Here is a 26179-nt window from a genome sequence, read left to right on the forward strand (position 1 = left end):
TTTAATCTTATCCTATCTTTTTAAAAAGCATATTTCAATATAACTGATGATCAATTTTTAAAGGCCTTGGTGTGACCCTAATGTTCACATTTCAAAAAATTCAATTTCAATTCTTTAAATAGTGCGTTGCTATGAAAAGAAGGCGACAAAACATTCATAAAAATCTGAAAAATACTCAGTTTCCTTGGATACGTACCGTTGTATGTAGATTCCCAAAACATTAATGATTGATATATGTGAACAACTAACCTGACTTTCAATTTTGACTATCACCCAATCTCTAACTGGATGCAAAAAGCTGGCACAGAGGGTCTAATATTGAGAAATCGAACATTTTCTCTTCTTGGTAACCATAGCAACAGTGTTGTATTTTTCAACAACCTTTATCAATATATGATATTCAACTTTAGTTCTACGAGAAAAGTACTATTCAAGGTGATTCAAATAATATTTTTCTTGATAAAAAGGTTAGTAAATTCCTAAAGCAGCAAAAAAATATCACTTTAAACAACTAGTACGTTGTTTCCATGGTTACACTGCAAAGTAACAATTAATCTCAATTTTTCTTATGTTGTCGGTGTTGCAAGTTCCTAAGGATGCATATGTGCCAGTCATTAATTTTATTGTTTTTCCTCACGATAGTAGCATTAACCCAATCATAGCAACAGATTTTGCATGGTGACACTGTGTTACCATGGCAACCATGAAAGTTATTTTTAGGATAATATTGCCAATATCTAATTACATGGGGTCAAATATTTTTCATTGTTTTTCTTACTTTGTTGATTGAGTTTGATCATGTAACATCTATCATTTGTGACTATAGAGCGTTTTTCAACATTTTTCAGCATCTAAAATGTATTCCAAATGTACCCATGGTTACCACTTACTTAGAGATAAATTCTAAATAATCTTTTTATGCCATAAGTGACAACAAGGTGTCATGTTTTTGGGAGAATGGTTTGTTTTTCTTAGTCTTTATTAAGGCTTTATAAAGATTTAAAGTAGCTGAAAATCTCAATTTTTTCAACTTTTCTGGCTGTTACCATGGCAACCAAGACACATAGCAACGAAATTTTATTTGATATATGTTTCTGGTGTCAAGTTGTAATAATGGGCAAAGTTTCATCAAAATCGATGACCATGCGTGGCAAAGAAGTTTAAGTGGTTACAGAGAATCGCTATTAATAATATGTATAATAATGATAAAAATATCATTTCTTTTTTTAACACCGGTGCATATGTATATATAAATGTAAATAAGAAAGAACTAAATACTGAAAAATAAAACTTCGCTCTGTATATATTCAGCCCAGGGGTGGCATATTTGCACAGAAGGTGGCATGATAAAGCACGACTCTAGAAGTCTCTAAATAAAGCACGACTCTAGAAGTCTCTAAATAAAGCACGACTCTAGAAGTCTCTAAATAAAGCACGACTCTAGAAGTCTCCAAATTGATTTTTATTATGAAGCAGCAATTGTTTCTCTGATCCACGGTAGAAAATTCCCGACTTTCGCGTACATTCCCGGAAAATTTGGAGCCGCACAGGATTTCCCCCAGGAGGTAATTCCCAGAATGGCTTGTGTACCTTGGAAAAAGAAAAAAAATGGAAAAAAAATATTAATATCCTAAGCGACTTTTTTTTAGAACAAGAGATATATGGTATAACTGACACACAAGAGGGTATAGGTAAAAATTCTAAACCATGGTGCAAAAAGACAGGCAGTTGATGTCAACGTTGCTCTTCAGCGTTGAATCGACGTCGAATTTTAGTTGCATATGAAAGTTGAGGCAACGTTGAGACATCAACGTTGTTGCAACGTCAATTTTCAACGTTGAATAGACGTTGAAAATGAGTTGAACTTTAGTTGATTTTTAGTTGAATTTCGGTTGAAAATGGAAGTTGAGGCAACGTGAAACTTCAAGCATTGACAACGACAGTGAAGCAGTGAAGTGTTGAATATAGATCATAGATGGCATACTTTATATAAAACACATATTAAACATTTTATTACTATACTGTAAGCACAATTCTTTTGTAAGTAATTAAAATTGATTCATAATCATATGCATTTTATTTATTGTAAATAATCATATTTTCTAATAATGCATTGATCATTGGATGAAATAATCTTACCCTCGACTTCGCACGTGAGCGGCCCCCCGCTGTCCCCCTGACAGGTATCGATGCCTCCCTCAAGGTACCCCGCACAAAACATATTCTCTGTCACGTGTCTAAAGTCCTTGTACAACTCTCTACATATTGTCTGGTTAATTATAGGAACTTCTGCAAACTTTAAGTCATCTGGGAGTCCTGAAATGTTAAAGAGTTTTGTAAATATACAATAATAATAATAAAACTAGATGAGATCTCGTTGCGAGCAACGAGTAGGTCTTCCGTTAGATTTCTGATAAGATCTTGATTGGGAAATTTTGATTGATAAAAGAAAGTAAAAAATCTTTAAATGAAAAAAATATTCATGTCAATTCTTCAAAATATGTTTAGCAACACATTAAAGACTGAAATCTATCAATTTCAACAACTTCCGGTCTTTTTTATTCACTTCCGGTATGACAGGAAGTACTCAAAATGACTTTTAACTCCTCACTGAGTGTGGAGGAATCATCCCTTAAAGTTTCGAGGAAAAATGAGCATTTTTTCGCTTACTTCCGGTTTGGAAGAAATCACTTCCGGTGGAAATAATATGACTCGAAACAGTCTATTTGCCTCTATTATTAACATTTCAAAAAGAATAAAATAAAAATTTGCATATTTTTAAACTACTTCCGGTGGACAACGGACGTCACGGCAACAAAAACGAAACACGTTTCTCAATTCTACGAGTCACAATCTATCATCCTATCATGGTAAGAAAAAAAAAAATAACTAGATGTGATCTCGTTGCGTGCAACGAGTAGGTCTTCCGTTAGATTTCTGATAAAATCTTGATTGGGAAATTTTGATTGATAAAAGAAAGTAAAACAACTTTAAATGTAAAAAATATTCATAATAATTCTTCAGAATTGTTTAGCAACTCATAAAAGAGTGAAATCTATTAATTTCAAACAACTTCCGGTCTTTTTTATTCACTTCCGGTATGACCAGAAGTAGTCAAACTGACTTTTAACTCTTCACTGAGTGTGGAGGAATCATCCCTCAAAGTTTCGAGAAAAAATGAGCATTTTTTCGACTACTTCAGGTTCGGAAGAAATAACTTCCGGTGGAAATAATATGACTCGAAACAGTCTATTTGCCTCTATTAAAAACATTTCAATAAGAAAAAAATGAAAATTTGCATATTTTTAAACTACTTCCGGTGGACAACGGACGTCACGGCAACATAAACTATACAGGTTTCTCAAATCTACGAGTCACAATCTATCATCCCTGAAAGTTTCAAGACTCAATCTCCAACCGTTTTTGAGAACACTCGCGGACAAAATGCCATTTTAAAAATGGAAAATTGGCCATATCTCGCGACCGGAAGTGACGACGACAAAATAAAAAAAAAACGCATAAAGTTCAGATAATTTGCCATCATTGCTGAAAGTTTCGTGAAAATCTATCAAGGCGTTCTCGAGAAATCGTCTGCACAAAATCGGTAAGAAAAAAAAAAAAATAATAATAGTGGAAAAGAAACAACAGAATCAGTAGAAGGTCTTCCGTTGGAAACGGAAGACCTTAAAAATCTTAACACTTTATTCATAGTTTTTGTTTTGATTTATATTAACTGTTAACGACAGCAATTAGTTGTACAGTTTATTGGAGAAATATTGATATTGATAGACATTATTACTTTTATTTCTAACACATGTTTTACAGACTAAAAATCTGAATAATACCTGAGTAGATGGTGGTTATCTCTATGAAACTCAAAAGGTAAACCATTTATAAGTGCATTATGAAGGACTTATTATAAAAAAAAAAAACTAACTTTTTAGCTAGTCAAATTGCTTAAGGTCAAAATCAATTTAATGAAGGAGGCCTGCAGTATTCTCAAATAAGATAAATGAACTCCTTATATGTTTTATAACTATAGGTTTGTAAAATAAGGTATATAGAAGCATACTGTTTTGCTTTTGTTTGTTTGTTTGTATGTTGTTTAACATCCCTCTCGAGAATATTTCACTCATATGGAGACGCCACCACTTGCCGGTGGAGAGCTGCAAATTTTGTCCTATACTCGGCACTGAGGGCCATTGAGCAGTGAGGGATCTTTTTCGTGCCAGCACCTACTGCGACAAGGGACCTCGGTTTATACGGTATCATCCGAAGGACCGGTCTCCACGTCCCACAGTGGGATTCGATTGTGATTTTGGTAATCACAACGTGAAATTTTTAAATTATTTTTAAACTGTAATTCTCAAAAAATGAAGAAAACCAGTTATAAATGTGTATTTTTTTATATATATATCAGAGACAAATGAAATGAATCCCGATTGCATACAATCTCTCAGAAAACGTCAAATTTTTTGTGACCTCTTCCTTAAAATGATATTAAAATAAAAAGGGTATCCTGATTACTTTTAAAAAGATCTCAAATTGAATTCATTGAAAATGATTCATTTTCCACAGAATTCTACTATGGCTGTATAGGAAAAATTAATTTTATATCAATTGTGTCGTAAAATGGATCAAGGACAATTTGAACTTCTTTGAAATCACTAATTTTCGAAGGGGTTTGATTTTCGTTGTTTTAGAGGTATAATGAAACTCGATATCAACAGCCTTGTTTAAAGTCATCATTTTCAAAATTTTATGGTCAATACAATGACCTTGTTAACAAATACAATCTATCGTTAATTCGAATGCTGACTGAATTTTTTTTCATACTAATTGTTAGGCCATTATTTAAACACTGAAATGTCTGTTTGCTCGATCCAGACAATAAGCGTACGGCGGGTGTGACCGGTCGGCAGGGGATGCTCTCTCCTCCTTGACACCTGATCCCACCTCTGATGTTTTAGAGGTCCGTGTTTCCTCTGCTCCTGATTTGTATTGTTTCTGTGGTCTTTTGAGCTTGATTACTGCTCGTTATCTCCATTTTTCTTGAAGAGATCCACGAATTTATGTCCACCACGAAATTAATAATACCCAATACATAACTACTCAATAATTCTCCATCCACAAAATTAAATCCCCACAAACCTACGGTTTTTCTCAAACCACGAAAATTTGACCCCAGAAAAATATTATTTTATACTCAGTATACACTGAACAAATTGTGTTTCAAGATCCCTGTATGACGTTACATACCGTTATTTCCAATAGGCTCAGTAGTATTTCCCCATCCGGATACAAAGCATTTCCGGCCTGCATTGTAAGCTGTTGTTTCCGTTGGCAGACATGCTGGCTGTACATATTGGTTGAATTTTATGCCGTCTCCGTCCTTAGCGGCTATTTTAATCAAGGCTATGTCATTGTCAAAAGTCTGCACTAAAAATAACATTGTTGCAAAACTGATCTATCAAAATTTCAAAATAACGGACAAGGAGAAAATAACTTTAGTTTTTTTTAAGAATCGGATTAATTTCTTGGGACCTTTTTACTTCTTCTTTAAGTTATTTTCTAGGTAATATGTTAAACTCCCTACAACTGTTACATAGATATAAACATATTTCGGTTAATTCTCTTACTATTGTTTTCATACATGAGAGACAAGCAGAAATTTCTAAAACTGAATTTCTAGGCACCTGAATTTTAATGGGAAATAATCTAATCAAACAGTTATTATATGGAAAGGCAACTTCGAATGATACGTTAAAAAGCAATTATCGGTTTCATGTCAACCTCATTCTTTTTTTGTTTAATTTAACCTTGGTATAGTGTGAAATACTCAAAATACCTTACTGTTTTCACCAAGCTTCCATCAGTCGTAACAGGAGAAAACAGTGCACGTCATTTAAGTGAATTTTCTCTGAAAAATCTGAAGAACTCCCAGTGTGTACACAGTTATAGTACAAGCTAGAACTCCCAGTGTGTACACAGTTCTAGTACAGGCTAGAACCCCCAGTGTGTACACAGTTCTAGTACAAGCTAGAATCCCCAGTGTATACACAGTTCTAGTACAAGCTAGAATCCCCAGTGTGTACACAGTTCTAATACAAGCTAGAACCCCCAGTGTGTACAAAGTTCTAGTACAATCTAGAACCCCCAGTGTGTACACAGTTCTAGTACAAGCAGAACCCCCAGTGTGTACACAGTTCTAGTACTAGCTAGAACCCAATTGTTTTTGTGCTGATAGTGACTGGTTAATGATCCATGCAGTGGTGGTTAATGGTGGGTGTTGCGCTATTAACCGCTTACCACCCAGCTAACACACAACAAAGGGTGATTAAGGATCAAAGGGTGCATATACTACTAAAACAAGCTAGCTAGCACACAACAGAGGGTGATTGAGAATCAAAGGGTGCATATACTACCAAAACAAGCTAGCTAGCACACAACAGAGGGTGATTAAGGATAAAAAGGTGCATATACTACCAAAACAAGCTAGCTAGCACACAACAGAGGGTGATTAAGGGTAAAAGGGTGCATATACTACTAAAACAAGCTAGCTAGCACACAACAGAGAGTGATTGAAAATCAAAGGGTGCATATACTACTAAAACAAGCTAGCTAGCACACAACAGAGGGTGATTAAGGATAAAAGGGTCATATACTACCAAAACAAGCTAGCTAGCACACAACAGAGGGTGATTAAGGATAAAAAGGTGCATATACTACTAAAACAAGCTAGTTAGCACACAACAGAGGGTGATTAAGGATTAAAGGGTGTATATACTACCAAAACAAGCTAGCTAGCACACAACAGAGGGTGATTAAGGGTCAAAGAGTGTATACACTACCAAAACAAGCTAGCTAGCACACAACAGAGGGTGATTAAGGATTAAAGGGTGCATATACTACCAAAACAAGCTAGCTAGCACACAACAGAGGGTGATTAAGGGTCAAAGAGTGTATACACTACCAAAACAAGCTAGCTACCACACAACAGAGGGTGATTAAGGATTAAAGGGTGCATATACTACCAAAACAAGCTAGCTAGCACACAACAGAGGGTGATTAAGGATAAAAGGGTGCATATACTACCAAAACAAGCTAGCTAGCACACAGCAGAGGGTGATTAAGGATAAAAGGGTGCATATACTACTAAAACAAGCTAGCTAGCACACAACAGAGGGTGATTGAGAATCAATGGGTGCATATACTACTAAAACAAGCTAGCTAGCACACAACAGAGGGTGATTAAGGATAAAAGGGTGCATATACTACTAAAACAAGCTAGCTAGCACACAACAGAGGGTGATTAAGGGTCAAAGAGTGTATACACTACCAAAACAAGCTAGCTACCACACAACAGAGGGTGATTAAGGGTCAAAGAGTGTATACACTACCAAAACAAGCTAGCTAGCACACAACAGAGGGTGATTAAGGATTAAAGGGTGCATATACTACCAAAACAAGCTAGCTAGCACACAACAGAGGGTGATGAAGGGTCAAAGAGTGTATACACTACCAAAACAAGCTAGCTAGCACACAACAGAGGGTGATTAAGGATTAAAGGGTGCATATACTACCAAAACAAGCTAGCTAGCACACAACAGAGGGTGATTAAGGATAAAAGGGTGCATATACTACAAAAACAAGCTAGCTAGCACACAGCAGAGGGTGATTAAGGATAAAAGGGTGCATATACTACTAAAACAAGCTAGCTAGCACACAACAGAGGGTGATTGAGAATCAAAGGGTGCATATACTACTAAAACAAGCTAGCTAGCACACAACAGAGGGTGATTAAGGATAAAAGGGTGCATATACTACTAAAACAAGCTAGCTAGCACACAACAGAGGGTGATTAAGGGTCAAAGAGTGTATACACTACCAAAACAAGCTAGCTACCACACAACAGAGGGTGATTAAGGGTCAAAGAGTGTATACACTACCAAAACAAGCTAGCTAGCACACAACAGAGGGTGATTAAGGATTAAAGGGTGCATATACTACCAAAACAAGCTAGCTAGCACACAACAGAGGGTGATGAAGGGTCAAAGAGTGTATACACTACCAAAACAAGCTAGCTAGCACACAACAGAGGGTGATTAAGGATTAAAGGGTGCATATACTACCAAAACAAGCTAGCTAGCACACAACAGAGGGTGATTAAGGATAAAAGGGTGCATATACTACAAAAACAAGCTAGCTAGCACACAACAGAGGGTGATTAAGGATAAAAGGATGCATATACTACTAAAACAAGCTAGCTAGCACACAACAGAGGGTGATTGAGAATCAAAGGGTGCATATACTACTAAAACAAGCTAGCTAGCACACAACAGAGGGTGATTAAGGGTCAAAGAGTGTATACACTACCAAAACAAGCTAGCTAGCACACAACAGAGGGGATTAAGGATTATGGGTGCATATACTACTATAGCAAGCAACAGTGCAAAAAAGGAAGTGCTCGGCTAGAAATAAGAACGACAATATTGAACATCAGATGATCTAACTTGTCTTTCCACATTTTTTGGTATAATATAAAATTTGATGTTATCAATATTTAAACAAAAAATATTGTTGGAAGACAATATCAATATGCCGAAATACATTATTTTTTATAAAAGCAAGTAAAAAAAGCTATGTCCATCTTAAGCAGAGGAAGTTTGTTTGGAAATAATGATTTCTCTCAAAATATCTGAAGAGTAAACTCACTATTGTATTTTTCGTGTTTGTAAAGTCTTTCTATTTCAAACTCCTCTTCACCGACATCCGGGTTCTCATTGTTCTGATCCCCAACTCGAATGGTAAACAAACTGACGTCATCAAAACTAAGATAAAATGAAAATCAATGAAACAGGTATACCAACTGACGTCATCAAACCTAACATAGAATTAAAATCAATAAAATAGATATACCAACTGACTTCATTAAACCTAACATAAAATGAAAATCAATAGACAGGTAAACCAACTGATGTCATCAAGCCTAACATAAAATGAAAATCAATAAATCAGGTAAACAAACTGCGTCATTAAATTTAATAAAAATGAAAACACCAAGATGGAAACACTTAACACAGATAAACTAACTGACGTCATAAAACCTAACATATCAAAACAATACGCATCAGGAAAATCCAAATCTAACCAATCAAAATTGACTGTAGCACTAAGACTCCATAAATTACCAGCCAGAAAAGCAGTACTAAAAACTGATAACTAACCAGTCAAAACAAAGTAAAGCACTACAAATCTATAACTAACCAAGCATCTTAATTTCTCTTACTTACTAATCAAAACAATGCGCAGCAGTCAGAATCCAGTGTGGACTAAGAATTGTCCCACCACACCAATGTCCGGAAGGAGGGCTTCCAATTCTAAGGCCTGCTTGCCAGGGCACCATGCCAGGAACAGCATCAATTCCTCCAACGATTCTTGGTAAAAGTTGTTTCTTATTCTCTTCGCTTATCATTGGGCGTTTGCCACAATCTATATAAAAAAAACAACAGAGTTCCCATGTTTTCATCAAACTTTTTTGCGTTGAAAAAATTCTATTTTAGACAAAGCTCTTATAATAAGGGCAATTTCTAAATATTTCATCAACTTAAAAACCTTTTAAAAACCTAACGAAAGATTTTCAGTGGTGTTTGTCATTAAAAATTTGGATGTTTTTCTGTTTCCTTATGTAAAAATGTCATAAATCAGTTTCGGATTCTAATAACCAGGGAGCAGTCAGACCCGGATCAAACAGGGTAGTGAGCGTTGAAACCATACATTTAAGTCCAGCTGTATCAGGACGTAATTCAAATTATTAACATATCATACCTACACAATATTCAATACGCAAGGTAGCTATTCATTTACTTGTAAATGAATAGCTACCTTGCGTATTGAATATATTTGAGTTCAGCTATATTAGGACTTAATTCAAATAATTAACATACTCATAATCATGCATGTACCTACACAATATTCAATTTGCAAGGTAGTTACGTATTCATTTACTTGTTTAGTTTTGGGTAATTTATCAACGATAACTTTTACTATAAATTTGTTAATTGTTAATAGCCATTCTCTGTAAGCATTTAAACTCTTATATAGGGAGTGTGGCACGCTAGGTCTTAGATTTTTATGAAACTTGGCACACATTCCTATAATGACGTATGAAACTAAAATTCATAATAAAATGGTTGCTATGGTCAATGGTTACCATGGCAACCAAGATACATTTTTCATGGCCTAAAAAATGCTAAATTTTGATGAAAAATGACCATTTTTGACTAATTAAAAGTCTTTAATACAACAAGATATTTACATTACTTTATTTTTTTTGTCAAAATACATCATTTTTATAGTTCTTTAGATAATTTCTAGTATTTGAGTAACTTAATCTCATAGAAAGAATATCCCCCCTTTTTAAGTATGATTTTTCTAAGGAAAAATTGTAGATTTTAGGCTCTTTTGAAAAGCCTGTTATAAATTTTTGCGGACATATTGGAAAAAATAAATACATTGGTTTGAAAGTCCATATATAGTTGTAATATAAACTGCAAAGAACCACTTGGTATTCATATCTTGTTTTCATGTTACCATGGTTACAAACTGATGCTTTTTTTAAGAATTCCAGACAAAGGCAATTTAGGTATCTACAATCAGTTTCCATATAAATACCTGAGTATTTTAAAATGGATTAAAACCAGATTTGTACATGTAGTACACAATAGCAAAAACAATGAAAAAAAAAATCAATTTTCATAACAAAAGGTCAAAGGTCAAGGTCAAATGGCTCGATTTAGATGGAAAAGTAAGGACACTAAGCAAATTTTTTTCAATGCCATAACTAATACTTGTGTTTTAAACAACATAATTATGAATAAACAAAATTACAGTTCTGGTGGACAATACATGTAACTATAGCATCACATGAATTGGTAAATACGGACAGAAGGTCAAAGTTCAAAGACACAATGGTATATAAAATTTGCCTTTTTGTCCCCTGCTTTCACTTAAAGTGGGGGATATTTATTTAGGTCTGTGTGACGTCTATCCTTCTGTCTTTCTGCAACACTTTCGTTTCTGCACGATGTCTCGTGAAGCCTTTGAACCTTTGCAATGAAAGTTTATATAACAACTCCCTGTGGCCTAAGGAAGACCCCCATTGATTTTAAGGTCAAAGGTAAAGGTCATGAATTCATAAATTCTGTCTGTTTTAACACTTTATTTCCGCGCAATATCTCAAAAACTTCGACCTTTTCACTGCAGCAATGAAATTTTACGCTGAAACTCCCTATGGTCTAAAGAAGACCACTATAGATTTCGAGTTCAAAAGGTCAAAGGTCAAGGTAAAAAATTTATACATTCTGTTTGTGTGTAAAATTTTCATTTCCGTGCGATATCTCAAGAAGCTTTTAAGCTTTTGCAATGAAATTTTATATCATAACTCCCTTTGGTCCCGCCCGCAACTCTTAAAGTATCCCGTCTCCACTACCCCACCATCCTCCGACCCCACCCCTCAAGATCCGTACATGCTCTTTTTTCCTTAAGCAGGGGACACAGCTTCTCTGAATTAGCTTGTTAGTATAGCATTTAACTTGAGTCCTTGAAAATATTGAAAATTATCTGTCCCTGCCTTCTTCCTATGGTTTTCATTTTTTAAAATGAACATGATAAAGTAACCTATGACCAGGACTTACTCTATCCCTTCCAGGAACCATGTAAAAGCACTTACCCCACATAAATTGGTAACTAAGAGTCACTTGTAAGAAAAACACGGATCCCTTGTGAAACATTAAGAAGCATTATATATAAATATGAAAGAAATCGGTTCATTCATAAGTGATTAACCCCAACCCGCACCCATTCCCGAGTATAGATTTTTTGTGTTTAATTTTATGATTTTATTTCTTTTGGTAGAAAGGGTGGGGTGGGGGTGGGGGGCTTGTCAGAAATTTATTATTGTTTTTATTATCAATAAAATACAGCTACACAGATTTACTATTAATTTTACTGCTAAAAGGTTCAACCTACATTTTTCTAAGTCTAGAGAAATGATAAACTTGATAAAAATGATAACTTTAAATATGATTCAGACAATTTGTATTTCTAGACACCCCCCACCCCCCTTAAAAAAATCAAAAGAATAATTTTCACTGGTCGAAAGGAATCGATTACAAAACAAAACATTTTCATTACTGACCTTAAGAATTTTTTTTTATTCTTTTTTTTTTTTGGATAAAGACCATTCCCTTAAAGAAAATACTTGGATCAGGAACATTATCAATTTCTTTGTAAATATTTTCAAAGTCATTGAATAAAAAGTTCAAATCTGAAATATATACAGATAACTTTTCTCTCTTTTTTTCTGAATCAGATACAGATAAAGGCAAACAGTAGTATTAAAACAGTAGTATTAAAAAGATTGAGTTTTCTGTTACATCCCTCACTAAAACAGGGTTTTTAGGTGTTGATTGTTTTCTACATGTAGCCTTCAAAAAGAGATAAAATATACTTTTACGTTCTTTAATTTTAGAATGAGGGTGTAAAGAGTATCAGTTTATATTTTAAATGTAGCAAATCCTATCAAGTGAAAACACTCATCATATAAAAATTTTAAATTATGAATGACATAAATTCTGTTTAAAACTGCATAATATGACTGCGTTGACTATTGGTTAAGGTACGACCATTTGATTCAGAAGGGGGGGGGGGGCAATTTTTTTCCGAGTCAGATTATTTATTTTCATGGAATTGAAGGACAGATTATTTATTTCCAATATGATCCAGGACAGATTATGTATTTTTTGCTTCACTGAAAAAATCTGAAAATAAAATAAACAATCCATCCCACCCCAAGGGAAAACGCCCAAACTTTATTTTGTGGGGGGGGGGGGGGGTTAGGCATTTGTTTCAAGAACGGACTTTAGTTTCTAAAATCTGTAACCTCCCCCTCGCATCAAATGGTCATCCCTTTAATGACAGACATCAACTTACATACATCATTCAATATAAACTTCAACTTCCACTTCTGTACAAACATGTAAATGTAGCTTGACTTTAATTATTTAGGTAAAATCAATAGCCTAGTTCCCTCACATTATAATTCAGTTTTTTGTGTTTTTTTTTCCACATTTGTTTTAAAAAGGCAAATATATCACTCTGACTGAGACACTGTACCTCTTCTTACAACCAATTCAATATAATTCTGATATCTCAAGTTTATCTTTTATCTCCATTTTAAAACTCCTAAGACCTTGAGGCTTATAGGCTTCAATATCATGAATGTGCACAGAGCTGATTTCCTGTACCATGTGGTCTTTTACATTTCGCCACTGTTCACTCATCAAAATTATTCTTTTGCATGCAGGAAATAAACAAAGAGGTTAAAATTTGTATGCACATTAAATAAACAGAAAAACCACTTGATTTTACTTGAAATCCAGGATACATGTTGATAATGTAAACAAATTCCAGTCAGTTTTGTCCAATGATTTTTTTATCTCTCGCACTAAAGAGCTCACAATTATCAAAGGGAGATAATTCAATTTTTAAGTGAATGTCTGCTATTTTAATCATAGATTTCTTATATTTATAGACTGAATACCAACAATGTTTTAAGATGCCTTTTAAAATCAGATGTCGTACTTTTTATTTCTGTGAGTAACATGAATTGAAGTAGCTGCATTTCATTGATTGACATTCCCAAAAACTGCATTTTTTCAGAAAAAATCAACTTTTGACACCGTTTCCATGGTAACTACTCAACATTCATATGATCTAACAATATTTTTTGGAGCAGTTTATGAGGTGGTAAATTCTAGCCAAATTTGAAAAAAATCTGTGACTATGCGTGCCACAAAAGTTTAAGTGGTTACAGAGAATGGCTATTAATTTGTAACAATTATGATCACCTGAAGGAAGTTTCTTGGATTCAGGTAGATCATCAAATGAATGACATATTACACCTGCATCATCCTCATGTGTACAGTTATTGACGCCCCATCCAGAATGATCACAGTCTAGTAAGGAATCTTCATCACCCGTACAGGTGACGTCACTGAGATATATAGGACCTGACCCCTGTCCAAAAGCCGCTTGAGACGCTGCCTCTCCACTCCTACAAAGGATATACAACTTATATCTCAAGATTAAAGAATATGTATTTCTTACTTATATTTCCTCACCTATATCACAAGATCTGCTACCGCTTAAATCTCCTTTCCAGTTTAATTTTATTTATTTCATCTGTGTCACGTGATCTAATCAATCCTCCACTGATTCATGTATCCTTGCCTGTGTCAGGTGATCTATCAATCCTCCCCTGACTTATTAATCTTTACCTGTGTCACGTGATCTATCAATCCTCCCCTGATTTATTAATCTTTACCTGTGTCACGTGATCTATCAATCCTCCCCTTATTTATTAATCCTTACCAGTGTCACGTAATCAAACAACCTCCCCTAATCCTTAAGTCCACACCTATGTCAGGTGGTCTTTCAAATTTGTCCTCACCTGTGTCACGTGATCTATTTATCAATTCTAACCTGAATCCAAGCATTCTACAGACAACGCTGGCATCAAGGTCGTCCCAGTTATCATCACAGATCGTTCCTCTCACGCCACTGTATTCTATCTCTACTGTACCAAGGTTGGCAAATCCATCAAAGCTGTTCACCAACCGAATCTTTATGTTATCTATGAAAGTTTAATACATTCAAACATGATATTTACATCCAGTTTAATTATCTTCATAAAAGCATTAGAAATCTATAACATTAAATCCCGTACGTGAAACAGGAAACCTTCATACGCGACGCGGTAGAATACACAACAAGAACTATATACTATTATCTCAATTCACAAGGAACACCTAAATGTACATTTATTTGGCTCAATTTAATTAAAAATAATAAGCCTTTTAAAATGTTGTAAAAATGTAACAATTTTACGTTAAAAAATTAAATTAACATTTTTCCCTAGGAGAATTCAATTGCTTTTTTAAACCATGAACGTCAAAACGACTCTTACGTCTGTAAGACATACCAACTCTGAAAGGCGCTAAATTTATAATATATATAAATGAAATTAACATTTATTAAGAGAGAAAATTAGAGAATATTAGAGAATATTAATGAAAATAAGAAAAGGGTGAAGACAACGAACAATGATCGATCTCATAAAAAAGAATAAAAAAAATTCAAATCTGTGAACAGGGCACAAACGCGGACCCTTGAAAATTCCAGAGGTGGAATTAGGTGCCTAGGAGGAGTTGGCATCCCCTGTTGACCAGTTACACCCGCCGTGAGCCCTATGTATAGATCAAGTACACGGAACATTTCGTAGTCAAATTAAGTATAAAACAAAGGTCTAACAATTGGTAGGAAAAAAGTCAGCCAAAATACCATCCAGTGATGGGTTATATTTGCTTAAAAGGTCATTATAACGACCATAGAATTAACAGAATGCTGACTTTAAACGAGGTTGTTGAAATACCTGTAACATCAACGTATGTTTGAGTAGCCTGCACCGGCTTAAAAACTGGTCGCACTCCGAGCACGAAAATAACAAACGGTAATTAAGCTCTAAAGTACATTGAAACAATACAAATTAGGAGGAGGGCAAACACGGACCTCTGAAACATTAGAGGTGGGATCAGATGCCATGGAGGAGTAAGCATCCCTGTCGACCTGTCACACCATCCGTGTGCTCCTTGTTATGATCGGGCAAACGGAAAAATCCGGAAACAATTTATTGTGAAAATAATGACCTAAGAATTTGTATGAAAAACGTCAGTAAACATTCGATTTAATGATAGATGGTATTTGCTGAGGAGGTCATTGTATCCACCATAGGATTTGCGAAATGTTGATTTTAAAGGAGACTGTTCATAATCCTGCTTCATTAACTTGTTTGTCAATAGCTTGCCTTCTTTTAGAAATTGTTCGTACATAGAGCATGCCCTTGTGTATCGAATCAACTGGGAGACATAAACTCCATATGCAGGTGATAATGGTATATTAATGCATAAATTGGGGGAGTTGGTGATAGAAAAGTTGAAGTCCTTTATAAAAAAGAAAGGAAAAAAAAACATCGATATGTACAAAGTTTACTTAATTAAGCATTGAATTTCTAGTTTTGAATGTCTTCAGTCGTGTAAGAGCACTTGTTCGTGCCGCCAAATTATCATACCGCGCTAATGCACAGTATTCAATTTTTCGGCATGGCCAGGGGCTTTTATATACGACCGACGACATCCAAAAATAGGAATTCAATGCTTAATTAAAAGTAAATTTGTATATGTAAATGATTTTTTCCTTCTTTTTTTAAAGTAACTCATTTGAGAAAAGATGTTGGGAAGCAATTTGATCCACATGTTTTGGTCAAAGCGCACGTTTTCTTTCTTTTTCAGAGTTTTAAACATTTTGAAGACATAAAATCGTTGAAATATTATCTTTATGGTGTGTTTGCTGTTGGGGTATCATCTAAATTACATTTTAAATAATATATTTCTTAAAAGGCAATTCCCGTGGTCGGATCTCATAACATTATTTGAAAAAAAAAGAGGTTCTGTTTTCTATATTCTGTGTTTCTTAAAATTGAAGTTTTAAGATGCATGAATGCTACAGATTCTGTTCTACTTAGAGCAGCTTTTATCTATCAACTTTCTCTGTAAACAAAAACGTCCCCAAAAGACGTGTTCGTATCAAACTCGTTAAATCATGATATTTGAATGATTTTGTAATGGTTCATTTACATGTGATTGTAAACTACGATATGACTTCTAACCATGGATGATACATGGGATGTGTTGTATAGTTGTGTGGTACTTCTAGTGGTTAGAGGTTAAGTTTATGGTATATGTGCTGTATAGTTGTATGTTACGTCTAGTGGTTAGAGGTTAAGTTTATGGTATATGTGTTGTATAGTTGTGTGGTACTTCTAGTGGTTAGAGGTTAAGTTTATGGTACATGTGTTGTATAGTTGTGTGGTACTTCTAGTGGTAAGAGGTTAGGTTTAAGGTATATGTATTGTATAGTTGTGTGTTACTTCTAGTGGTTAGAGGTTAAGTTTATGGTACATGTGTTGTATAGTTGTGTGTTACTTCTAGTGGTTAGAGGTTAAGTTTATGATATGTGTGTTGTATAGTTGTGTGGTACTTCTACTGGTTAGAGGTTAAGTTTATGGTATATGTGTTGGAAAGTTGTGGTTTACTTCTAGTGGTTAGAGATTAAGTTTGTGGTATATGTGTTGTAAAGTTGTGGTTTACTTCTAGTGGTTAGAGGTTAAGTTTATAGTATATATATATTGTACAGTTGTGTGTTACTTCTAGTGGTTAGAGGTTAAGTTTATGGTATATGTGTTGTATGGTTGTGTGGTACTTCTAGCGGTTAGAGGTTAAGTTTATGGTACATGTGTTGTATAGTTGTGTTTAACTTCTAGTGGTTAGAGGTTAAGTTTATGGTATATGTGTTGTATAGTTGTGTGTTACTTCTAGAGGTTAGAGGTCAAGTTTATGGTATATGTGTTGTATAGTTGTGGTTTACTTCTAGTGGTTAGATGTTAAGTTTATTGTATATGTGTTGTAAAGTTGTGGTTTACTTCTAGTGGTTAGAGGTTAAGTTTTTAGTATATATATATTGTACAGTTGTGTGTTACTTCTAGTGGTTAGAGGTTAAGTTTATGGTATAAGTGTTGTATAGTTGTGTTGTACTTCTAGTGGTTAGAGGTTAAGTTTATGGTATATGTGTTGTATTTTTGTGTGGTACTTCTAGCGGTTAGAGGTTAAGTTTATGATATATGTTAAGGTATATGTGTTGTATAGTTGTGTGGTACTTCTAGAGCTTAGAGGTTAAGTTTATGGTATATGTGTTGTATAGTTGTGTGTTACTTCTAGTCGTTACAGGTTAAGTTTATGGTATATGTGTTGTATAGTTGTGTTGTATTTCTAGTGGTTAGAGGTTAAGTTTATGGTATATGTGTTGTATAGTTGTGTGTTACTTCTAAATGTTAGAGGTTAAGTTTAAGATATATGTGTTGTATAGTTGTATGTTACTTCTAGTGGTTAAAGGTTAAGTTTATGATATATGTGTTGTATAGTTGTATGTTACTCTTAGTGGTTAGAGGTTACGTTTATGGTATATGTGTTGTATAGTTATGTGGTACTTCTAGTGGCTAGAGGTTAAGTTTATGATATATGTTAAGATATATGTGTTGTATAGTTGTGTGGAACTTCTAGTGGTTAGAGGTTAAGTTTATGGTATATGTGTTGTATAGTTGTGTGTTACTTCTAGAGGTTAGAGGTCAAGTTTCTGGTATATGTGTTGTATAGTTGTGGTTTACTTCTAGTGGTTAGATGTTAAGTTTATTGTATATGTGTTGTAAAGTTGTGGTTTACTTCTAGTGGTTAGATGTTAAGTTTATAGTATATATATATTGTACAGTTGTGTGTTACTTCTAGTGGTTAGAGGTTAAGTTTATGGTATATGTGTTGTATAGTTGTGTTGTACTTCTAGTGGTTAGAGGTTAAGTTTATGGTATATGTGTTGTATTTTTGTGTGGTACTTCTAGCGGTTAGAGGTTAAGTTTATGATATATGTTAAGGTATATGTGTTGTATAGTTGTGTGGTACTTCTAGAGGTTAGAGGTTAAGTTTATGGTATATGTGTTGTATAGTTGTGTGTTACTTCTAGTCGTTAGAGGTTAAGTTTATGGTATATGTGTTGTATAGTTGTGTTGTATTTCTAGTGGTTAGAGGATAAGTTTATGGTATATGTGTTGTATAGTTGTGTGTTACTTCTAAATGTTAGAGGTTAAGTTTAAGATATATGTGTTGTATAGTTGTATGTTACTTCTAGTGGTTAGAGGTTAAGTTTATGATATATGTGTTGTATAGTTGTATGTTACTCTTAGTGGTTAGAGGTTACGTTTATGGTATATGTGTTGTACAGTTATGTGGTACTTCTAGTGGCTAGAGGTTAAGTTTATGATATATGTTAAGGTATATGTGTTGTATAGTTGTTTGGAACTTCTAGTGGTTAGAGGTTAAGTTTATGGTATATGTGTTGTATAGTTGTGTGTTACTTCTAGACGTTAGAGGTCAATTTTATGGTATATGTGTTGTATAGTTTTGGTTTACTTCTAGTGGTTAGAGGTTAAGTTTATGGTATATGTGTTGTATAGTTGTGTGTTACTTCTAGAGGTTAGAGGTTAAGTTTATGGTATTTGTGTTGTATAGTTGTGTCGTACTTCTAGTGGTTAGAGGTTAAGTTTATGGTATATGTGTTGTATAGTTGTGTGTTACTTCTAGTGGTTAGAGGTTAGATTTATTGTATATGTGTTGTATAGTTGTGTGTTACTTCTAGTGATTAGAGGTTAAGTTTATTGTATATGTGTTGTATAGTTGTGTGTTACTTCTAGTGGTTAGAGGTTAAGTTTATGGTATATGCTTTGTAAAGTTGTGGTTTACTTTTAGTGGTTAGAGGTTAAGTTTATGGTATATGTGTTGTATAGTTGTGTGTTACTTCTAAGGGTTAGAGGTTAAGTTTATGGTATATGTGTTGTATAGTTGTGTGTTACTTCTAGAGGTTAGAGGTTAGGTTTATGGTATATGTGTTGTATAGTTGTGTGTTATTTCTAGTGGTTAGAGGTTAAGTTTATGGTATATGTGTTGTATAGTTGTTTGTTACTTCTAGAGGTTAGAGGTTAAGTTTATGGTATATGTGTTGTATAGTTGTGTGTTATTTCTAGTGGTTAGAGGTTAAGTTTATGGTATATGTGTTGTATAGTTGTGTGTTACTTCTAGTGGTTAGAAGTTATGTTTAAGATATATGTGTTGTATAGTTGTATGTTACTTCTAGAGGTTAGAGGTTAAGTTTATGGTATATGTGTTGTATAGTTATGTGGTACTTCTAGTGGTTAGAGGTTAAGTTTATTGTATATGTGTTGTATAGTTGTGTGGTACTTCTAGAGGTTAGAGGTTAAGTTTATGGTATATGTGTTGTATAGTTGTTTGTTACTTCTAGAAGTTAGAGGTCAAGTTTATGGTATATGTGTTGTATAGTTGTGTGTTACTTCTAGTGGTTAGAGGTTGAGTTTATGGTATATGTATTGTATAGTTGTGTGTTACTTCTAGTGGTTAGAGGTTAAGTTTAAGGTATATGTGTTGTACAGTTGTGTTGTACTTCTAGTGGTTAGAGGTTAAGTTTATGATATATGTTAAGGTATATGTGTTGTATAGTTGTGTTGTACTTCTAGTGGTTAGAGGTTAAGTTTATGATATATGTTAAGGTATATGTGTTGTATAGTTGTGTGGTACTTCTAGAGGTTAGAGGTTAAGTTTATGGTATATGTGTTGTATAGTTGTGTGTTACTTCTAGTGGTTAGAGGTTAAGTTTATGGTATATGTGTTGTATAGTTGTGTGTTACTTGTAAGGGTTAGAGGTTAAGTTTATGGTATATGTTTTGTATAGCTGTGTGTTACTTCTAGTGGTTAGAGGTTAAGATTATGGTATATGCTTTGTATAGTTGTGTTGTATTTCTATTGGTTAGAGGTTAAGTTTATGGTATGTGTGTTGTATAGTTGTGTTGTACTTCTAGTGGTTAGAGGTTACGTTTATGGTTTATGTGTTGTATAGTTGTGTGTTACTTCTAGTGGTTAGAGGTTAAGTTTATGGTATATGTGTTGTATATTTGTGTGTTACTTATAGAGGTTAGAGGTTATGTTTATGGTATATGTGTTGTATAGTTGTGTGTTATTTCTAGTGGTTAGAGGTTAAGTTTATGGTATATGTGTTGTATAGTTGTTCGTTACTTCTACAGGTTAGAGGTTAAGTTTATGGTATATTTGTTGTATAGTTGTGTGTTATTTCTAGTGGTTAGAGGTTAAGTTTATTGTATATGTGTTGTATAGTTGTGTGTTACTTCTAGTGGTTAGAGGTTATGTTTAAGATATATGTGTTGTATAGTTGTATGTTACTTCTAGTGGTTAGAGGTTAAGTTTATGGTATATGTGTTGTATAGTTATGTGGTACTTCTAGTGGTTAGAGGTTAAGTTTATTGTATATGTGTTGTATAGTTGTGTGGTACTTCTAGTGGTTAGAGGTTAAGTTTATGGTAAATGTGTTGTATAGTTGTTTGTTACTTCTAGAGGTTAGAGGTCAAGTTTATGGTATATGTGTTGTATAGTTGTTTGTTACTTCTAGAGGTTAGAGGTCAAGTTTATGGTATATGTGTTGTATAGTTGTTTGTTACTTCTAGTGGTTAGAGGTTAATGTTTATGGCATATATGTACATTTTTATTTTGATAAAAAATGTGATGTATAGTTAAAATAAGAGATCTGCTGTCTTTTTTCTGTGGGTGATGTGTAGTTCTTTGACACTTCCAGTTGTGACTTTTTACTGTTTTTGATTGTTTGTTTAGACATTTACATGGATTATAAACAATGAAATATGGAGATAACGAGCAGTAATCAAGCTGAAAAGTCCATTGAAACAATGCAAATTTGGAGCAGTGAAAACACAGACCTCTTAAAACATCAAAGGTGGGATCAGATGCCATGCATCTCCTGTCGACCTGTCACACTCGTCGTGTACTCATTGTCATGACCGGGTAAACGGTTTCAAATTGTTCTCAATAGTTTGCCTCGTTTTAGACATGTTCGTACAAAGAGCTACTCTTGCGCAAAGAATCAACTGGGAGACATAAACTCTAAATGTAGGTGATAAGGTTATACGAAGAAGAAAAAAAATTACCCATAGGTGATTGTGTTGTTGACTGTAAAGTTGATTGTGTTGCTGACTGTAAAGTTGGGAAGGGTCTTCTAGTGGTTGTAATTGTTGAAACTGCAAATGATTAATAGAAATTATTATCACTGGGATAATATAAAATATTTATTTTGATCATGTGTCTTAGTAAATCAGCATGAAAATAGCCCAAAACCCAATAAAGTGTACAAAAAGATAATTGCAAAGCAAGGTGTGAGTGATAAGTGACGGATTACAGAAATGTGATATTTTATTTGATAACACTTTACCTGTGGATGCTTGTTTTCGCTGAAATTTTGGGATTATTCTTTTAGGAAATAAAACACCTGTAACGAATGTTTAAGAAATCATAAAAAAATATATTTCAAATAGCTTATTACTATTTGAGACATCAACAGAGCCCTAGATTTGGAGGGTCAATAAACACCACCCTATATTAGGTATAGTTAATTATAATTACAATGACACGTGAAAAGGAAATATAATACAAGTTTTGTTCATTACAATAGAACATGTAAGTGAAATGTAATACTAGGTATTGTAATACAAGGTATTGCTCATTATAATATTACATTTATGTGAAATAAATATCCTACCGTCATGCCTCTGTCCTGTTTGCAGTTTGCTGATTGGGCGAAGCATGAATCTTTGTAACCAATGAGGTCTTAGGTTACTACGATAAACTGTCCATCTCTTTTGACGAAAATAAATATTAGAAATCCAATTTGAAAGATAATTACATTTAAGAAATAAATTTCATTTTTGAGAATTCATTAAGACATGAACGACGCTTCACGCCAGCAAATTTCATGAAGCGCGTTAGCAAAAATTAAACTCATACCTTATATTTACATTATTTTACTGATGATTTGCCACATATTTTTCTCATTCAACGATCATTTTTTGAAAAAAAAGTATGCACTATTTTTTTTTACTTCAATTACATCACAATGGAAATATTCTTACTCATCCCACGGTAGTTCATGAGAACGTGAACTTTTTCTAATTTGCAGAGAATCTAAAGTGAAAATATTTGGAAATGTAAATATTTAGCAATGTACTCATTAAAGTTTGCCATATAACTAGATTTCTATGGTCGATTGTTATTCGTCGCTATTACATAACTTTATGTAGTACTAAAATAATTGATTGATTCTTAAGAGGCTACCTTAAAACCTTGACTAAATCCCTCTTCAAACAGCATGAAAAATACAAAAAGTAGGAGAAGATGGAATTTCATCTTTATTATCTGGATCGGGTCAGGGTTTTACACAATTGGTCAGTAGTCTGGGTCAGAGAAATCTGGCTCGGGTCAGAGTTTTTTCACTTGGCCAGGGTCTCAGTCTAGGTCAGAGGATTCTGGATACTCTTCTCATCGACGTCTTATTGCATGCGGAGCTTTGAAAAGTAATTAACTTGATAAATCCGGTGCTGTACAATATATTTTAAATAATTAATGACGACATGTTTCAAACATGTTTTGTTTGTTTGTTTATTTGTTGTTTAACGTCCCTCTCGAGAATTATTCACTCATATGGAGACGCCAACTCTTGCCGTGGAGGGCTTCAAATTTAGACCTATACTCGACACTCATGGCCATTGAGCAGTGAGGGATCATTTCCGTGCCAGCACCTAGTGCAACAAGGGGCATCGGTTTATACGGTGTCATACAAAGGACCGGTTTCCACACCCCGCAGTGGGATTCGAACCTGCGAGGTTAGGATCAACTCCTTACTCGGCTACTCAAGAGGAAACGCTCTAACCACTGCGCCACGTGGGCGACTGCTTTTAAATGGATTTTTTTCTTTAACATATTGAATATCGATGTCATAATATAAAAGCAGAAAAGTACAACAATATACATGTACATATTTATAAAATTGTAGTAATAAATCGTGAGCGCTTTTAAAGCATATCATTGATGCATAGGTTACATTGAAAAAAATGGAAATATTTAACCTATTTTAATAGAAAGGTATATATTTTCTGATAGAATGCATCACATAAAAAATATTTTATTTGGGGAAATTATTGAAATGTTTAATATCCAAATGCAAATAAGTTGTGCTTGCATTCTGCTCTTGAAACGAAATATACCCTCAATCCCCACCCCCACCCCCACCCCCATACACAACCCCCAACCCAAAATAGCCCCAAGAATTGGAAGGTTGGTAGACTGAAGATTTTCAATCTTTGATAATCAGGACATATTCTTTACCCCTGCATATTCAAACTGGGTGTTGTTTACGCTTTTACTTAAAGATAAAAATCAGCTGGTGTTCACATTGTGAAAACAACGATGTGGTAGATACAAACTTATTTTTGCACTGTTTGCTTGCTTTGTAGGGAAGCTTCTCTGTTTGCTTGTTTTGTAGGACTGTTGCACTGTTTGCTTGTTTTGTAGGACAGTTGCACTGTTTGCTTGTTTTGTAGGACAGTTGCACTGTTTGCTTGTTTTGTAGGACGGTTTCACTGTTTGCTTGTTTGGTAGGACAGTTGCACTGTTTGCTTGTTTTGTAGGACGGTTTCACTGTTTGCTTGTTTGGTAGGACAGTTGCACTGTTTGCTTGTTTTGTAGGACAGTTGCACTGTTTGCTTGTTTGGTAGGACAGTTGCACTGTTTGCTTGTTTTATAGGACAGTTGCACTGTTTGCTTGATTTATAGGACAGTTGCACTGTTTGCTTGTTTTGTAGGACAGTTGCACTGTTTGCTTGTTTTGTAGGACAGTTACACTGTTTGCTTGTTTTGTAGGACAGTTTCACTGTTTGCATGTTTTGTGGGACAGTTACACTGTTTGCTTGTTTTGTAGGACAGTTGCACTGTTTGCTTGTTTTGTAGGACAGTTGCACTGTTTGCTTGTTTTGTAGGACAGTTACACTGTTTGCTTGTTTTGTAGGACAGTTGCACTGTTTGCTTGCTTTGTAGGGCAGTTGCGCTGTTACGCAGCACAGTTAAGACTGCAAAAAGGAGACGGGCTAATAAAATGAAATAATTTGTAACTGTACAAGAGAATTAAACTACATTATAAGTTGTACTTTGTAGATAGTTATATCCCATATAGTATGGTAGGAAACAAGTCACTAAGTCGATGTGTCTTTTTATGATTCAATTAATATATTTCCGTTGGAGCACCGTTTGCCGTCTTTGTAGGACAGTTGCACTGCTTGCTGTCTTTGTAGGACAGTTGCACTGTTTGCTTGTTTTGTAGGACAGTTGCACTGTTTGCTTGTTTTGTAGGACAGTTACACTGTTTGCTTGTTTTGTAGGACAGTTACACTGTTTGCTTGTTTTGTAGGACAGTTACACTGTTTGCTTGTTTTGTAGGACAGTTGCATTGTTTGCTTGTTTTGTAGGACTGTTGCACTGTTTGCTTGTTTTGTAGGACTGTTGCACTGTTTGCTTGTTTTGTAGGACAGTTGCACTGTTTGCTTGTTTTGTAGGACAGTTACACTGTTTGCTTGTTTTGTAGGACAGTTACACTGTTTGCTTGTTTTGTAGGACAGTTGCATTGTTTGCTTGTTTTGTAGGACTGTTGCACTGTTTGCTTGTTTTGTAGGACTGTTGCACTGTTTGCTTGTTTTGTAGGACAGTTGCACTGTTTGCTTGTTTTGTAGGACAGTTGCACTGTTTGCTTGTTTCGTAGGACAGTTGCACTGTTTGCTTTTTTTGTAACGCAGTTGCATTATGTGCTTCTTTTGTAGGGCAGTTGCACTGTTTGATTGCTCTCTAAAGCAGTTGCTCTGCTTGTTTGCTTTGTAGGGCAGTTGAATGTATTAAAACCATGCCATATACATATTTTTGAAAAAAAAAATTAATTAATGATATAAATATAATTAAAAGAAATGCAATTATATGATTTTATTTCAACTGCTATTTCTCTTCAATCATAACGCCAGTTATGATTTTCTGTAATATGTTTGGTGAGTGGGATAGCTCTTTCATCAACCCCTTGACGGGAACTAACGGAATAACCAACAGGCACATCCAGGGAAAAAGTTTCTGTCGCGGGCTTGATAAAAGAGATACCCGATAAGAGCCCAGTAACAGCCAGAGAATATTCCGGAGTAATATCCTGTTCAATAGTTATTTGCATTTTGCTTATATGTTATTTATATTAGTCATGCCTGTAATACCATGCATATTCATAAGATTTCCTAGATGCCATGAATATTGAAAATAATCTCTCTTAGAAAATTCAAAAATCAAATGATAAAATTTTCATTATATCATTGAAGCAGAGGAGAGGACCTCTTCCAAAATCCCCAGTTTGAAGTAAAATATTTTTATTTTGATCCAGAACTTCGTAAATTTATACAAAATATTTACAGGTAAAGCTTTACTGTTAGAGGATTTCACTTTTCAATTGGATTTTTTTTCAAAGTTGAGATAAAAGTGTTTATCATGTACTAGAAACA

General features: G+C 34.3%; 1 protein-coding gene across 1 annotated transcript; it reads right to left on the reverse strand.

Annotated features, from left to right (window-relative positions):
- Positions 1-1465: 1465 nt before the first annotated feature.
- LOC133199830 (neurotrypsin-like) lies at positions 1466-25447 on the reverse strand. Its single transcript, XM_061335657.1, has 9 exons — positions 25069-25447; positions 24554-24721; positions 14545-14695; positions 13911-14116; positions 9294-9492; positions 8716-8831; positions 5260-5439; positions 2140-2316; positions 1466-1590 (listed from the first exon to the last, which is right to left on the reverse strand). Exons 1-9 carry the CDS (start codon positions 25445-25447, stop codon positions 1466-1468), a joined length of 1701 nt encoding a protein of 566 aa, XP_061191641.1.
- Between the last annotated feature and the right edge of the window lie 732 nt (positions 25448-26179).

Source organism: Saccostrea echinata, unplaced genomic scaffold (genome assembly GCF_033153115.1).
Source record: "Saccostrea echinata isolate AGI-Se365-2 ecotype Australia unplaced genomic scaffold, CSIRO_AGI_Sech_v1 ptg000036l, whole genome shotgun sequence".
In the NCBI taxonomy this organism is placed as follows: domain Eukaryota; kingdom Metazoa; phylum Mollusca; class Bivalvia; order Ostreida; family Ostreidae; genus Saccostrea; species Saccostrea echinata.